The 16,795-nt window shown below is 35.7% G+C and overlaps 1 protein-coding gene across 5 annotated transcripts in view; it reads left to right on the forward strand.

The window, feature by feature from the left end:
* TTLL7 (tubulin tyrosine ligase like 7) overlaps nucleotides 1–16,795 on the forward strand; it is a 134,108-nt gene that overhangs the window by 32,075 nt on the left and 85,238 nt on the right. For 3 of the 5 annotated variants that reach the window (XR_001707388.4, XM_513518.8, XM_016921427.3), the window contains exons 1-2: nucleotides 14,400–14,600; nucleotides 14,813–14,944. Coding sequence is in view for 3 of the 5 variants with exons in the window: in XM_513518.8 (XP_513518.2) it covers nucleotides 14,576–14,600; nucleotides 14,813–14,944 (157 nt within the window). In the remaining 2 variants the exon portion in view is untranslated. Of the gene's footprint in view, nucleotides 1–14,399; nucleotides 14,601–14,812; nucleotides 14,945–16,795 lie in introns of those variants that run through there. The other 2 variants (XR_010153431.1, XM_016921418.4) reach the window with 1 other exon arrangement.

Consider the following 16,795-nt stretch of genomic DNA (forward strand, 5'->3'; position numbering starts at 1 on the left):
ATAGGTTTTTAAATGTTAAAAAACAGTATGGATAGAACCAAAGAAATATGATGGTGATTATGGACAATCTCTATTTTCTACCCATTTCCTTACTTCTATTCTAGAGATAAATACTGTAAATTATTCTTTATACAACTATCTTCATCCATTTCCTTCTTTTCATAATGATCTGGCATCCTTAGTTTAGGCCGTGGTTATATTTAGGTTGGTATATCATTTCCTCCAGAACCTTCTTGCCTCATAGAGTATTTTAAATCAGGTTTATAGTTTCATGAAATGTAGCTGATCCTATGGAATAATGAATGTATTAGTCGGGGTTATTCATAGAAACAGAATCAATTATATATATGGAGAGGGGTTGGGGGGAGATAGAGAGACAGAGAGACAGAGGGAAGGAGGAGGGAGGGAGAGAGGAATTGGCTCATGCAACTGTAGAGGCTGGCAAGTCAAAAATCTGCAGAGTAGTCTAGCAGCCTGGAGACCCAGGGAAGAACTGATGTTGCAGCTTGAGCCAAAAGATGGTGTGAGGCAGAATCCTCTCTTTCTTGTGGGTCTTCAGTCTGCATTCTCTTAACTGATTGAATGAGGCGTACCCACATTATTTATGGAGAGTCATCTGCTTTTGTCAAAGTTCACTGATTTAAATGTTAATTTCGTCTACAAAGTATCTTCAAAGCAACATCCAGACTGGTATTTGAACAAATATCTGAGTACTGTGGCCTAGCCAAGTTGACACATAACAGTAATCATCACAATGAATTTACCTTTATTCATAATCTTAATTATGTGATAGCAAATCTTGATTTGCCATAGACATCATTTTGAGCTTCCTAAATGATGTTAGCATTCTCACCAATTACTACCTACTTATTAGCAGGTGGAAAGTTTCACTTGTCAGACTCTAGATCTTTGGGGATGTGCACGATGTAGAAGTCAGATCTGCTGATGAGAAAGAAGAGTTTGAAATATTTAATTATTTAAATAAATAATAATTGGGGACTTATAAATGCAGAGCACAATGCCTGCGCTGTAGAGAATGCAGAATGTATACATTGTATATTCCCTTCAAGAAGCTTATATTTTAGTTGTTTAAAGAAGATATTCAAATGAAATATTTAAATAATCAAATAAGGCAAAAAACAATACTGTAGTTACGGAGAGCATTTAAAGTTGCATACCAAGTATTATAATACCAAGTTTTAGCCTATTTTCACACTGCTGTAAGGATACTACCCAAGACTGGGTAATTTATAAACAAAGGAGGTTTAACTGACTCACAGTTCTGCATGGCTTGGGAGGCCTCGGGAAACTTGCAATCATGGTGGCAGGGGAAGCAGGCACCTTCTTCGCAAGGTGGCAGAAGAGACAGAAGAACAAAGGAGGAACTTGTAAACACTTATAAAACCATCAGATTTCGTGAGAACTCACTATCACAAGAACAAGTGTGGAGAAACTGCCCCCATGATACAGTCACCTCCCACCAGGTCCCTCCCTTGACACGTGGGGATTATGGGGATTAAAATTTGAGATGAGTTTTGGGTGGGAACACAGAACCAAACCACATCAATATTGTTGTAAGATTCATCTTTTTAATGTTCTTAATATAAGCAAGTCTATTTAAAAAAAAATAGATTGACTGGGGAGAGATTGATGACCTCTTTCAGAATAATCTATGAGTTCCAGCAACGTGGCATGCTCACCAAAGCCAGTTCAAGGCAGAAATAGATAACAATTTTGTGGTCCATTGATTAAGATTGTTCTAAAGAATGCACATTTTTTTTCTAATAAGACTTGCATATATGGATAATTTTGAATACTAGGTAGGATTAAAAAATAGTAAATTTAAATCCCATGAGGCACAACTGAAAATCAGCTTTGTTGATTTAGTATAATATTCAATTTATAAAACTGAGATGCATGCTGTGGGTATATGGTTACATGTATAATTTTATCAATACCTAGGGTCAACTGTCATTCTTGAATATATCTATCATTGATATGATCAGTGTCAGTATGTTTTAGATGAATTATTAGATTTCAGGTAATTTTGGAGCTGTGAAGCTCTGAAAGCTGCAAAGCTCTGAACTTCTCTGAAAGAAAAGCTCTGAACTTCTCTGAAAGAAAAATGTATACGTTGAAGCCAGGAGGCATACTTTTTTTCTTGCTGGAACACCCAATAAGATGATGAGTATTAAAAACATGTTTACTGCCTTAACAAGATATAGAATAAAATAATGAAACAATAATTAAAGTTTAAACAGATTGGTGATACATTTCTACAGTGTTTACTCTGTGAGAAGGGAAGGTAGAGGTCAAGAGAAGAAAGAATAAGTGAAAAAACAAATTTGGACATTTGAGAGTATCTATAGAGATTATATTATTGTGCAATGGTTAACTTCAGGCACCAATTCTATTCTGCATTCCATGATTGTTTGTTAGAATGAAGGACAAAAATAGTTCTTTTCCTCTGCATTTCTATAAAAGGACTGGTTTCATGGCAAAGATTGTGGTGCCAGATAGATACACTGTTTTCAAAGATTTGGAGTGGGGTTTGGAAAAGATTCTTATTTTAAAGTGAGCTAAAGTTATTAAAATATAGTTGAATTTAATTAGTTTTCTTTGGAGAGGGCCTTCACGTAAAGTCTATTAGTATTTTGTTTCTTTCCAAAGGTGATTTCATAAATTAACTCTGCAGCTAGTTTAATAATCTAAAAGCAAAATAACCTTATTATTCCTTCCCTCCTTAAAATCTTTGGTTATACACACAACTGAAGGAAGGTATACAGAACATTTTATGAACTAGGCCTGTACATTTGCTTTTTTCCATATGGATTTTCTAAACTTGCATGATTCTTGTACCATAACTTAATTTTTCTGGGATTTAATTTAATTTAGTGGGATTTGAAAACTGTGACAAATTCTGCCTGATTGTAGAAATTAGTACAATTGCAGTTTTATTATTTTAAATTAAAAAACCCCTAGAGAACTGTATTCCCCTGATATGGTAGCTCAGCAGTTTAGCTCATGTGTTCCAGGCTGTGTGTTTGAGATTGGAGAATATGTAAATTAAAAGGCACTTTAAAAGCTGCTACCTAGCAGCCAGTTGTCTCATGGAGGAAACATGTAAGGAAACCTCCTCTTATTTCACGTGAGTTGTGGCATTTTATGCAAGGAAATTTTGAAGTAATTTTCTTTATTTTAAAATAAAAAATGGAATCTAAGTTCCTTATTTGTTTTGGATAGGAACCTGGTTTAAGCAAAAAACATGAATTTTTTTTTTTTTTTTTTTTTTAGTTTGTATTACTGAAAAGTTTAGGAATCTGTTATCTCTCTCTCTTTCTGCTCTGCCTCCTTCATGTTGACTTCATCCACAGGCTGTGTGTAGAGGAAGGATGGGGACCAGCAACTGCAGGTAGTGTATCCTCTCAGGTTCAAACACAGCTCACAAAAGAACCTGTCTTCTTCCAGATTCTGAAAATGAGTACTAAGCCTGATTCTCACTGGCATTAGTTGGATCCTGTGTTCATCTCCGAACCAATTCCATGGTCAGGAGGATGGGATCCCATGATTGTTTAGTTCTAAGTCATGTACGCATCCTTGGAGCTGGGATTGGCATCAACTCCACCTAAAGCTTATGCTTTGAGAATGAGGAAGTAGTGCTTCACTGGAGGAAATTCAGATTATGGTTACAAGAAAATAGGTAAAAGCAGGCTATGGCAAAAATGATAAATGTCCAAAGTCATTGTGCCATTGACTTTGTGTTTAGGCTATGTATGTTTTTTAGAAACCAAAATAATAATTTTTATTAGAGAAGCGTTGTCCATTAGGAGATGCATTTAGCTGTTGGTGACAGAAATTTCAAATAACGTTGGCTTAAACAAGATGGAGGTTTACTTTCTCTGGAACTAGGTGGTCCAAAACTGATGGAGCACAACCAATGTCACACTGGATTGCTACAACTCCTGCCATCACGTTTGCATTCCAGGTTGGAAGGAAGAGAAGCAAATGAGTGTCCACTGATTGTCTACTTCCCTTTAGAGGTGTTTTACTGGGAAGTCCTGCTCAACAACTTCTGCTTACACTTCACTGGCCAGGCCACGTATACCTGTAAGGAAGTCTGGGAAATGTAGTTACTTAGTAGGCACAATGCTACCACTAATAATAACAATGGAATAGGTGTTTTATTAGTAAGGAAGAACTAGTGAATGGCTGTTAGGTAAGGAGCTAGTTGTCTTTGTTACTTGTTAAATTTTTAAGTAATATGGATGCCATAGGAGGTTTATTTAAGAATTCAGTGAATGTTATATATTTAAGATTTAAGACATAAAAGTAGATGGAAATATAAATAGTAAACTAATACAAACCATAAAATTGGCAAGAAGGGCAATAAGGTGTGCATTGAATAAGTGTCAAAGTAAGAGGTCAAAGGAAAAGTTAAAGATGATTCTGATGTATCTATCTCTTAGATGTTTGGCTATTAGTGATACCCTTTACCAAGATATGGAACATAAGAGGAATATCAAGTTTTCAGGGAAAGTTAAAGAGTTAAGTTTTGGACACTAAAAACTATAAATGCTGGCATCAGATGACATTTGGGTGATGTCATTTGTTCACCAGCTAAGCAGCTGCACATTTTGATAGCTATTGTGCATTTTTTGGCAAAGAATGAACTGACTATTTTAGAAATTCTCTGCTTCCCCTAGTCCCTCTCTTTTAAACCTTGTGATCAAAGTTATTGAAATCTCAGGAGACTTAAGTACAACAGACCCTAAGTTTCAACTCCACAGCTCAGAACAAGAGAAGTCTTTGCATAGTCAAGCACAGGTTGGGTGTTTTGAGGATATGAAGTTCAACTCTCTTAGGTTTGGTATAGTTCTTTGCAGGGTCAGGAAATGGGAGAGGTAAATGGATTGACAAATGTGAGTGAGATATGCAAAAGTTAACTGATTACGTCACATATTATTCATAGGGAGCAAATAAGACTTTTAGGCTACTGGAGAACTACTTAAAACTGAAATATTATGTTGTAGGAGAAATATGCCCAAAGAGGCTTTTGATTCTACTTAAGTGCTTGATGAATATGTTATGAAATAACCTTGTCTTCTGTCACCTTAGTAACCGAGTTATAGCTGTTATTTGCTTTGAACTTTATTTAATTCACCACTTATTGAGTAAGATTTTCTCCTTTTTCATTATCCTCGGTACTGGAAATACAAATATTAATAAGATAAAATGCCTTGAAGGTATACTGTGTTATCATTACCCATTTATCAGTCCCTGCTTTTTCATGTCATAATAGGCTAAATTCCAAAGACAAGACAGGCCACAGAGTTTTGTAGATATTTGTGTGGTTGCTCTAATTACACATACTATACATTTGCCTTTTTCCATATGGCTTTTCCCAACTTTGCATAATTCTTGGACCATGGCTTAATTTTTATGGGATTAAATTTAATTTAGAGGGATTTGAAAATTGTGACAAATTTGTTTGATTCTAGAAATTAGCACAGTTGAAATTTTTTTATTTTAAATTCAAAAAAACCTTCTAGAGAACTATATTTCCCTGATATGGTAGCTCAGCAGTTTAACTCCTATGTTCCAGGCTCTGGGAATAGGCTACAGCCAATTTGAACAATAAATAAGTATTAAGTGCATTAGTGGGAGTTACTGTTGCTCAAGGTCAAGATTGTTACTAGAATGAATAAATAGTTCTTGTGTTTATTCTTACATAATATCATACTTGGCTGTTATCAGGTTTTTAGAAGTAGTTGATCAAATGGTTCTTTCAGGTCTAGAACACAGGACAGATCCAGCTTTGGGTAATGGGCCCAGCCAGGGAAAGGGAGACAAAAGTTACTATGTTCAAGGAGTAAGTAGCTTCTCTAAATACCCTTTCAATTTGTACACACAATGAGTGGTGGCAATGTTTTATTGTTATGAGAGTTGTTTGGGTGATGTCATTTGTATACCAGTCATGCAGCTGTGCATTTTGAAACCTATTGTCCTTTCTTGGCAGAAAGGACAGAAATAGGAGCAGTTATGCTTTGGAAGGGACCTTTGTGTTTAATTAACACCATTTTACCTATAAAAGTAGAGGATTCCCTTATCTCTTATCTCCACTAATTCTACTGTCTTATTTTCTGTTTATTTTCATCCACCCTTATTGCAAATACAAAGCTGAAATAATCTCACCCCTCAAACTGGCTCTTCTGTCTGCAAGCCTTCTCTTGATGAATTGTGCCATCTTCTACCCAATTCTTTAAGCTAGAAATCTGCAAAATCATCCAGGATTACATTTTCCTTATCAGTCACCAAGTCCTGCTGCTATTCTGCTAATACTGCAATAGCAGAATTCTGTCTCCTTATGTCTGTTGCTTTTATCTGTAATCAAGCTCTTATCATCTCTCTCGGACTTTTGTAATATCCTCTTAAGACTGTCTCCACTACTGCCCCCACAATAGCTGCCAGTGTAATCTATCAAAAATAAATCTGGATTATATTACTCCTCTTAGAGTCCTTCAGTGACTTCACATTGCTTATGAGTCAGGATCAGACCTAAGTTTCAGCAGTATGATTTATATCACAATACTTACAAAAAGACACATAATGATTCAAGCAAAAGTATTGTGGTTATTTCATTTCTACCTCTTATTTCAAATGCCTAAACCATGATAATTGCATATTTATTCTTTATATTAAGAATTGCATTCTTTGCATAAGAACACAGGTGCTCACTCTCTGTAGAACTGCCTATTGCATCATCCTTCCTCTCAAGGAGTATCAGACTTGGTGTTTATCATTCCTATGTATTTCTTTATATGCTTATTTCATAATTTATAAGAAATATATTATTTTGTATAATTTTAAACTTTATGTAAATGATATACTGTATGTATTCATCAGCTGTTTTAAATCTTCATTTTGTGATGCAGCATGTATCACTGATGTATAGTATTTTCATTGTATGAGTGTATTGCAATGTCTTCACTCCCTTGTTGATGTTGATTTGCATTCCTCCTTTCCCTTCCCTCTACAATTTTTTTTACTATCCATAGAGGTTGTATTATTAATCTTTGTGGTTGTTGTTAATCCTCATAAGTTTAATTATTTTTGGTGGATTTCTTTTCTACAAAATGAGTGTGTTGGTTAGTGAGCATCGGTAGCTGGTTTGGGGTCAAACAAGGGGGGTAAACTGTCTAGATTAGCAAACTTCATCCCACTTACCAGGGCTGTTGGCAGTAGCAAGTGAGATCTTTTGTAGCCAGCTTCTTCTTTTCTAGATGCTTTCCAAAGCAGATTATGAAAAAAAAGTGAGAGTCCTGCTGGGCAAATGCTTTCTCCTCCAGTCATTACTTGGCCAGGTGATTTCTAAGTCACCCACATTGCTGTGCTTCAAAAGACCAATAGGAGGGAATAGACTCCAGCAGTGGTGTTCTCCCACTTTCCTGGATCTGCCCTGGCCACCAGCTGTTGGCCTTCTAGTGCAGTGGTTCTCAGAGCTTTAGCCTGCATCAGATTCACTTGGAGGACTTGTTAATTGATGGGCCTCACCTCTATATTTCTGATTCAGAAGTTCTGGGGTTGGGCCTGAGAATATGCATTTCTAAGAAGTTTGCAGATGATACTGATGCTCAAGTTCAGCATTTCCAAACCTATTTTATTTTTTGACTCATGGAACTCTTTAGACATTAATATATAATTTCACAATCACCTACATGAATTTTTCAATCATGTTATAATTTCCTAAGTTTTACATGTTTTAAAGAAGGGCTTTAAGTTCAAAAATTTGTATCTGCATAATGATAAACATTGTGGTCATCCAGAGCCTTGCTACTCAAAGTGTGGTCTGTGAACCAGCATACCTAGGAGCTTGTCAGAAATGCAGACTCTCAGGCTCTACCTCAGACCTAACGAGTCAGAATCTGACCTTGAACAGTAGTCCCAGGTGTGCACATTACAATTTAAGAAACACTAATGTAGAACTGACATTAAATCCAATCTGAATAATATTCAAAACAAATAAGCATTTTAAATTTTGATGTTTAAAAGTGGCATGTTTCATTTACTTTTATTCTCTTTCATATGAGAAAAAGCATGATTTCATATAAGAGAAAGCATATATCAAATTTGGTTTGGGAACCAAGTGCTGAAATTTAATGAAATTAATAATACAAAAATGGACAAAATTTCATTCATGACCTGATATTTGGAAATACTACTTTTTGCATATACAACTGCCTTATTTTTATAATTTTTAGGAAGTAATAGATTTCTGACTGTTAATTGTAATGACCTCTCTGCAAATAATGTTAATGTGTGTGGAGAGTGTTTTTGCCTCAAAGTAAAAGCTTACTTGGATATATTTTTTGTTACATTTGTTATTTTTCTCTTTTTTTTGGAAGTGATAGTAGAAATATCTTTCATCCGATAATTACAATTTAGGGATCTGGAGAAGATTATCTTGAGACATATTTGCAAAATTGTTACTTTAAAATTTTCTTACAACTTGTTTTTCAATATCATTGTTCATTGTATCTCTTTTCTTTAAACGATTATCTATGAGGATAATAATCTATCTTTTAGGGTTTTGAAGGTCAGAGTTTTATATGTATAAACCTCAAAAAGTGCCTGGCACATAGGATGTTTTACATAAGTGATGATATCAACCCCATCCTTCTCTTCCTCTTTGTTGTCTTCTTGCTCTTCCTCATTATCATTGTTACAATCCATAGCAAGCTCAGGATAGAGTTTAATTATCTACTCTGTGAAGCCAGGGGCAGACTGGACTCAATGTCTTAGTCTGCTCAGGCTGCTATAATAAAGTATAATAGACTAGGTAGCTTAAACAATAGATATTTATTTCTCACAGTTCTGGAGGCTGGGAAGTCTAAGATAAAAAAGGCTCAAGACAATTAGGTTCCTGGTGAGGGCTATCTTCCTGGCTTTCAGAGGACTGCCTTCTCACTATGTCCTTGGGCTCCAGCTTTTAACGTAGATTCAGTCGAACAAAATCAAGCATCTTTGCGAAATCTTCAATATGTTATATTTAAAGGCTGAATTTTGAAGGTAGCACAAAAAGTGGGAAGGAATATGGGTTTCCTTCCCATACTTCTTCTAATAGGTAGAAGCCACAAACCACTTCAACCTATTAGATGTGTGACTTTGTGCAAGTTTCTTAACCTTGGAGCCTACATTTTCCCATATATAAAATGGGAATAAAAGGTACTGGGTATTTGTTGGGTGGACTAAATAAAGTTATGTGAAAGTAGATACTGGTTTGTACTGGTTCTTTTCTCCTTCCTCTTGTCACAACAAAACAGCTCTTATTATGTTTTTATTTAATATTATTTTACATATTTTTAACTTAACCCTATTTTTGGATCCTCTTGACTTTTTGTTTGATTATTTTAGTAATTTTTGGGTGAGCTAAAAATTAATGTACAAAGACCTCATATATTATATTTACTGGGGTATGGATTGAGGGTTGCTGGAGAAGGTCTGAGTTTCCTTTGTGTTTCCTTCTTTTACATAAAAGAAGTTTGTCTTCATCTTTTGCCATAAAATATATCAGCAATGTTATCTTCATTGGTTGCCATTTTAGACTTTAGGGGTGGAAAGAATAAATCTTTTACTTTTGCAGCCTAAGAATTTATATCTGCTAAGTGGAAAATTAAAGGATAGGAATTTGATTTGACTCCTTGTTCAGTGCTCTTTCTACCATATTATACTTTCATTTAAATGAAATAAAAGTATTTTCACCTAAATGGAGAACACAGTTTGATGATTTTGGTTATCAACATGATAATATTGATACAAAATTTTATCACATATATTTTACTTTTTTGAACAGGTAATACATATACAGAGTACTAAAGGTAAGTACAAGTAAGTCTCCCTTAGCCCCACCCCTAGCCATAGCAGGCCACAACTGCTCAGTGGATATGTTCCATATATTCCTCTGTTGGTTTGCTCAAGTGGCAGTGTAATATGTAAACTTCTATGTACTTTGCTTTTTCCACTTAAAAATGTGGGTTAGGTCTGGGCACAGTGGCTCACGCCTGCAATCGCAGCACTTTGGGAGGCCGAGGTAGGCGGATCACCTGAGGTCGGGAGTTTGAGACCAGCCTGACCAACATGGAGAAACCTCGTCTCTACTAAAAATACAAAACAATTAGCCAGGTGTGGGGGCGCATGCCTGTAATCCCAGCTACTTGGGAGGCTGAGGCAGGAGAATCACTTGAACCCAGGAGGCGGAGGTTGCAGTGAGCCAAGATTGTGCCATTGCACTCCAGCCTGGGCAGTAAGAGCAAAACTTCGTGTCAAAAAAAAAAAAAAAAAAAAAAAGTGGGCTAGGTGCAGTAGCTCATGCCTGTAATCTCAGCACTTTGGAAGGCTGAGGCGAAAGGATAACTTGAGGCTAGGAGTTTGAGACCAGCCTGGTCAACATAGTGAGACCCCATCTCTAAAATAATAAATAAATAAATAAATAAATAAATAAATAAATAAATAAATAAAAATAATAATAAAAGCCTGTTGTGGTGGTGTACACCTGTAGTCCCAGCTACTTGGGAGGTTGAAGCAGGAGGATTGTGGAGTCCAAGAGTTCAAGATTACGGTGAGCTATGATTGTCTCTAAAAAACAATATAAATGAATAAAACAAAATACATAAATAAAATTTTTTTAAAGTGAAAAGTAATATATTGTAAATTACATGTATTTGCTTCTCAGAGCTTGATGACTATTTCTCTTTTCTCTCAGCTCTCATGAATTGATTGGTTGTTTGTTTTTTAAGACACGCTCTGCTGCCAGGCTGTAATGCAGTGGCATGAACACAGCTCACTGCAGCCTTGACCTCCCTAGCTCAAGCTATCATTCCTTCTTAGCCACCCAGGTATCTGGGACTACAGGCAGGCACCACCATGCCTGGCTAATTTTTAAATTTTTGTGGAGATGTTGCTCAGGCTGGTCTCAAACTCCTGGTCTCAACTGATCCTCCTGCCTAGGCCTCCCAAAGTATTGGGATTATTTATAGGCATGAGCCATGGTGCCTGGCTAATTAACCGATTTATTAACTCAGTGTCTTAGCCCGTGTGTGCTGCTATAACGAAACGCCACAAATTGGATAACTTATAAACAATAGAAATTTATTTCTCAAATTTCTGAAGGCTGGGAAGTCCACATCAAGGTGGTGGCAGGTTCATTGACGGTGAGGGCTGCTGTTTCTGCTTTTAAGATGGTACTTTGTTGCTGCACCTTCTGAAGGAGATGGATGCTGTGTTCTCATGGTGGAAGGGATGGAAAGGTTGTGTGAAGCCTTGATTATAAAGTCCTTCCCATTCATGAGGAAGGAGCCCTCAGGACCCAATCACCTTCTAAAGGTCCTACCTCATCATACTGTTTCATTGGGGACTATGTTTCAACATGAATTTTGGAGGGACACAAATATTCAAACCATAGCACACGTTAACAAGTGCTTATTGAACACTATGGTCAGGCACTATTCTAGGACCTGGGAATGGAGGAGTGAACAAGATAGAAGAAAACCATCTTTTTGGCAGGTGATTATGATAAGGGTAAAAATAAGGCCTGTGATAGCCCAAAAGAGGGAGAAATGAATTTCTTCAGATATAATCAGAGAAAGCTTTCAGGAAAAAGTGGTATTTTATGTGGAATTTAAGTGTGGTAGAAGCTCAACGGAAGAATAGGGAAGAAATGGTACTCTAGCACAAATGTACTGGAATTATTTTGGTTTTGTTTCAATTTCGTGTATCTATTGGTGCTTGACAGTTCTATGTTCAAGGTTAACATTTGCTTGAAATTTTGGAAAATTGATTCCTTTTGTAAATAAATTCTGTTTCTTTATCTTAAAAATCATTTTGTGCTCACCGTCAAATTTTTTTGTTTTTTTTTTTTTTGAACTAGATAGGAAAACAGGATTTTTGTGGGTAATTTTTACCTGTTTGGTCTTTTTAAAAAAGTTATGAGTTTTCTTTTACTTTTTTTCTTATAATTTCATGTGTTGTTATAATTAGCTATTATTTGTTGCATTGTCATCGTGTGCTTACAGTAGAGGTTCTCAACCTTAGCTGCACTGGAATCACATGAAGAGCTTTAGAAATGCTGATGGTTGGGCCCCACTTGGTTCTGGGGTGTGGCCTGGACAGCAGGATTTTCAAAAGCTCCTCATTCAGGCAATTCTGCTTTGCAGCCAAGGTTGAGAAGCCATTGGCTTAAAGCATTTCAGAGGTAACTGAAACATGTTTTCTGCTTTTGGAAAGTAGGTAACTATGGTTTCAAATGAGTGGTGGGATAAATCTGTCATCTCAAATCTCTTGCTTAGAATAAAGCTGATTAGAATTGCCATGGTTGAATGAAGTCCTTGAGTTTGTTAAAGCACTTTGACTAAGGCATGAATGGAATTAAGTAAAGCGCATATATGCATAGTATAATTTTAAGAACTTTAAATTCCTGTATGCCTTGGGGAAGGGATAAAAGTTCTTGTTTTGAACTCTGTACAAATCAGTCATTTGACTTATTATTTAAGTCAAAAACTAACAAATTTGTTTTTAGAATCTAGTATAGTTAGGTGAAGCTTGTTTTTAAAGTCTTGTTGACTTTGTCACCTACTTTCAATGTAATAAGTATTCTGTTACTGTAAAGGGGATCTTTGTTTACTCCAGTAACAAGATGTTGGACAAAAAACTTGTAAACTCAAATAGTTACTTCCCTGAGGTTTCAGAGAGCCTCCAGAAAGAAACTGAACTAAACTTTACACTACTCCTTTCTTTTATTCTGAGAAGTGATCCAGTCTGTTTCCAGCTTGGCATTGGGAGCTGAGATCAGTTTAGAGATGTTTTACTGTGAATTCACTGTTTGAAGTATTGCAAATTCCCAGAATATGGCCATATCTTGCGGCATGTACTGCAGTAGGGTTGGAAACTTCTCATATGTCTATATATTATGTTAGCATGGGGTCTGAAAATAGGGGAGCTTAATGAATAGAATAATTAGAATTGGGTTTAAAGTCTAAGTTTTCTATTTCTAAGCCATGTTACCTTGATTTATTTAACTTATCTAGCCTTAGTTTCTTTTTCTGGAAAATAGGGAGAAATGATACCTAAATTTAAAGTTTGTTAATGAAATAAAATATTTAAAATGCTTAATAGAATGCCTACCTACAGTTGGTCTGTAATAAATAAAAGTTCCCCGTTTTGATATTGAATTATACTAGACAATCATTTTAGTAAAAATGATACCTGAGAACAAATAAAACCCTAAATTTTCTTTAATATTGAAACATTAATAATAATGAATATTTGGGGTGATATAGGAGTCACATTTTATGTAGCTGAATGTGGGATGTTTCTGAATTTCTGATAAACTTGACAATCTAATAAAGGTGTTGATATTATACCTTTGCTTATCATAATAGGTTTTATTATTTTTCATTGTGTTTATAGATATTTTACAAGAACTGAAGGATTCTTACAATATGAAGGAGAAATTAGAAAGTTGATAGTACAGACTGAACAATATGGTATTGTTAGGGCATAAATGCCTACGTTCATATATTTACAATGAAAATACAAGCAAAGTGTACTATAGGCCATGTTGAGATGTAGCCAGATCAAATTAGTTCATTCATTATTGCATTCCTCTGTGTGCCTGAATAAAATCATCATAATAATGACCCCACCCATTTTCTGTCCTTCAAAACTGTTCTCATTTTTTAAGGCACAATTCAAGATGTGGTTTACTTTATTAAGTTGTCCCCCATAATCCTTTATATAGGAATCACTTCTCTGCATTCTGTCAACATGTGACCTCTACCCTGCCTGGCACTTTTCACTGTCTCATATTAAAAGCAGTGTTTCAGGCATTGGGTTGAAGGTTGTGTGGGTTTCTAAATAAGACACTCTGGCATTGACATTAGAAGGATCTTCATTTTAATCTCTGTGTTGTAATTTTCTTTGTAAAGATACACAAAATAATTTCTCCTTTCTAAGCTCAACTTATCTGTAAGATGGGGATAAAAGCTTCTACCTTACAGGTTTGTTGAAAGATTAAATGGTATAATATAAATGCCTAAGATAATAAGTGTTCAATAAATAGTAGTGAATATTGTTATTGCTGTTATTGTTTGTGTATAGTATATTATTTATTGAATATACATGTGACACGTGACTTAATAAAACTTCTTCCCCTAGACTATGCATTCTTTCAGGATAGGAAAGCATCACTTGGCATTTTGCGTAAGGTTTAATAAACCGATTTACAATTATTTGTTGATTGAACACATTAACTTTCACCTTGACTTTTAAAAAGAATAGTCTTGGCATATATGAAAAAAAATTCAAAAAAGTTTTTTCTAAATGACCTTGTTTTAAAATCACTGCAGGTACCTTGTTATCCCATAACTTTGGTATCCTGAAATCTGAGGATTCCACCAAGATAATATGATAAGAACTTTCAGTGATTTGGGGCCATATCCTACTTAGACTAATGTGGAATTTCCAGATTTCCTGAGAGCTTGGTACAGCAGCACACACTGCTTGCTAATCAGCACAGGCAATAATGCCATCTCTGCCTCAAGAAGGAGGTAGGGAAATTGACTTAACTATGTTACAAAATATGGAGGTGTTATACATCATTACTGTTAATATTTTTAAAGTATTAAAAATTAATTGGGGACTTTTTAAAGTACCAGGATTTGTAATTTTACCTTGGTGTGGGGTGGGGGTGGTATTTGTGTTGTCTGGTATAGATTTTTGTTATTTCAGTGTTATCTGATTATTTTACATTTTTTTAAAGTTATTCAGGGACCCTCTCCCCTGGATTTGAATACAGAATTACCTTATCAAAGCACAATGAAAAGGAAAGTCAGAAAGAAGAAAAAGAAGGGAACCATTACAGCAAATGTTGCCGGGACAAAGTTTGAAATTGGTAGGTTTCCTTAAAAGCAATCATGGGATTCTCATAATTGCTAGAAAAACTGATTTGGTGTTAAAAACAATGTAGAAATCCAAAGAGATAACTTATCTTTTATATAATGGATTTTTAAATGCCTTCTATAAAATTTCTAACATATTAGAAGGATTCTTTTTCTGTGTGGTAGAAGATGATATCCTTAAAAAGATCCCAACTGATTTCTAAAATTTCAGTTCAAACACTTAATATGATTAGACAGCTTAGCTGAAAAAAGGGACTTGGCATTGTATTTTTCTTTGAAGTTTAATTTTGTCAGCTCTTCAAGCTGTGAATTTCATAATAAGATAGGTTTATATATGACTGACCTGACAAATTTGAATTTATGAATGTAAAGAAAAAATGGATCTTTCCAATGTTCATATATAACCTGAATGTTCCTAGCCTCATGGGTTTGTGTATACATAAATACCCAAATTTAAGTAACACATTACATTCCTTCTTCTTTTTTTTTTTTTTTTTTTTTTTTTGAGGCGGAGTTTCTGTAGCCCAGGCTGGAGTGCAGTGGCGCAATCTCGGCTCACTGCAAGCTCCGTCTCCCGGGTTCACGCCATTCTCCTGCCTCAGTCTCGCGAGTAGCTGGGACTACAGGCGCCCGCCACCACACCTGGTTAATTTTTTGTATTTTTAGTAGGGATGGGGTTTCACTGTGTTAGCCAGGATGGTCTCTATCGCCTGACCTCGTTATCCGCCCACCTTGGACTCCCAAAGTGCTGGGATTACAGGCGTGAGCCACCGTGCCCAGCCTACGTTCCTTCTAAACGTAACTGCCAGGAGTTCCATTTATCTCACTAAAGTCTTCCCAGGTATCTTTGAGATGCTGCAGGCAGTGTCTCTCATATACTCAGGAACAGTCGTGCTCCTGACATGCTCTTCTGAATTTGTTATTGTTTTCTGCTTGTGAGCCAGGTAAGGAATAGTCTGTGTTGCTATTGCCCTTGCTCTCTACATGAGCTGTAGGTGGCACAGCAGCTGCTGAGTCCTCAGGATGCCAAAGCTGCATGGTGGTCTGTGACAGATGAGAGAAGAATATTCCTTTCCCCAACTCTTGGGATTGTACACTGTCACCTGGGACTACACCATTCTGTTAAGACTCAGGATTCTGTTGGAAGCCAAAAATTACCTGAAGTCTTCTGCTTATCTTTATTCCACACTTGAAATTCAGTGGAAGAAAAATGCCAATATGTTAATTGTAAAATCTAGATTGGAGAGGAACACATGAATAGTTTGTACTAAAAAGGAAACGTTCCTCTGAGCATAAACGTTTTCAGTAGGATTAGAGGGTTGGGAGCAGTGGAGAACCAAATCCAAATCTCTCCTGTGAATATTGCTTCATTATTTCACGTCCTAAGTAAACATAGATGAGTTGATTTTAAGTACTAAAAATAATTTGAACTAGGGAGGTGGAAAGTATGGCATAGGTGTGATGATCAGGGGATATTTTTACTTTTGGTCTTTTGTACCTAACCGAAGGTCATAAAAAAAGCTATAAAAAGTACATTTTCCTGAGTAGACATATTGTCTCAGCTGTGTGTGTTTTCCTTGTGCCATAAATAATCACTAAACCCTTTGGCAGTTTTGTGTACCTGTTAAACCTGAGAAGATCGAAAGGAAGGATTTTTGGGTGCAACCGAAAAACAGTTCTCAGTTACTACTGAGAATAATTTGGCCCTAGATAAAACTGTTGTAACTAAAAATAAGGTTAGGCTGTAACTAATATTTTTCAAATGAAATACTATGAACTAAAGTTTATATAGAAAAATGTTTCTGCAATGAATATATTTCAGAAGTATTTTAATTTTGGTTTAA

This window comes from Pan troglodytes, chromosome 1 (genome assembly GCF_028858775.2).
Source record: "Pan troglodytes isolate AG18354 chromosome 1, NHGRI_mPanTro3-v2.0_pri, whole genome shotgun sequence".
Lineage (NCBI taxonomy): Eukaryota > Metazoa > Chordata > Mammalia > Primates > Hominidae > Pan > Pan troglodytes.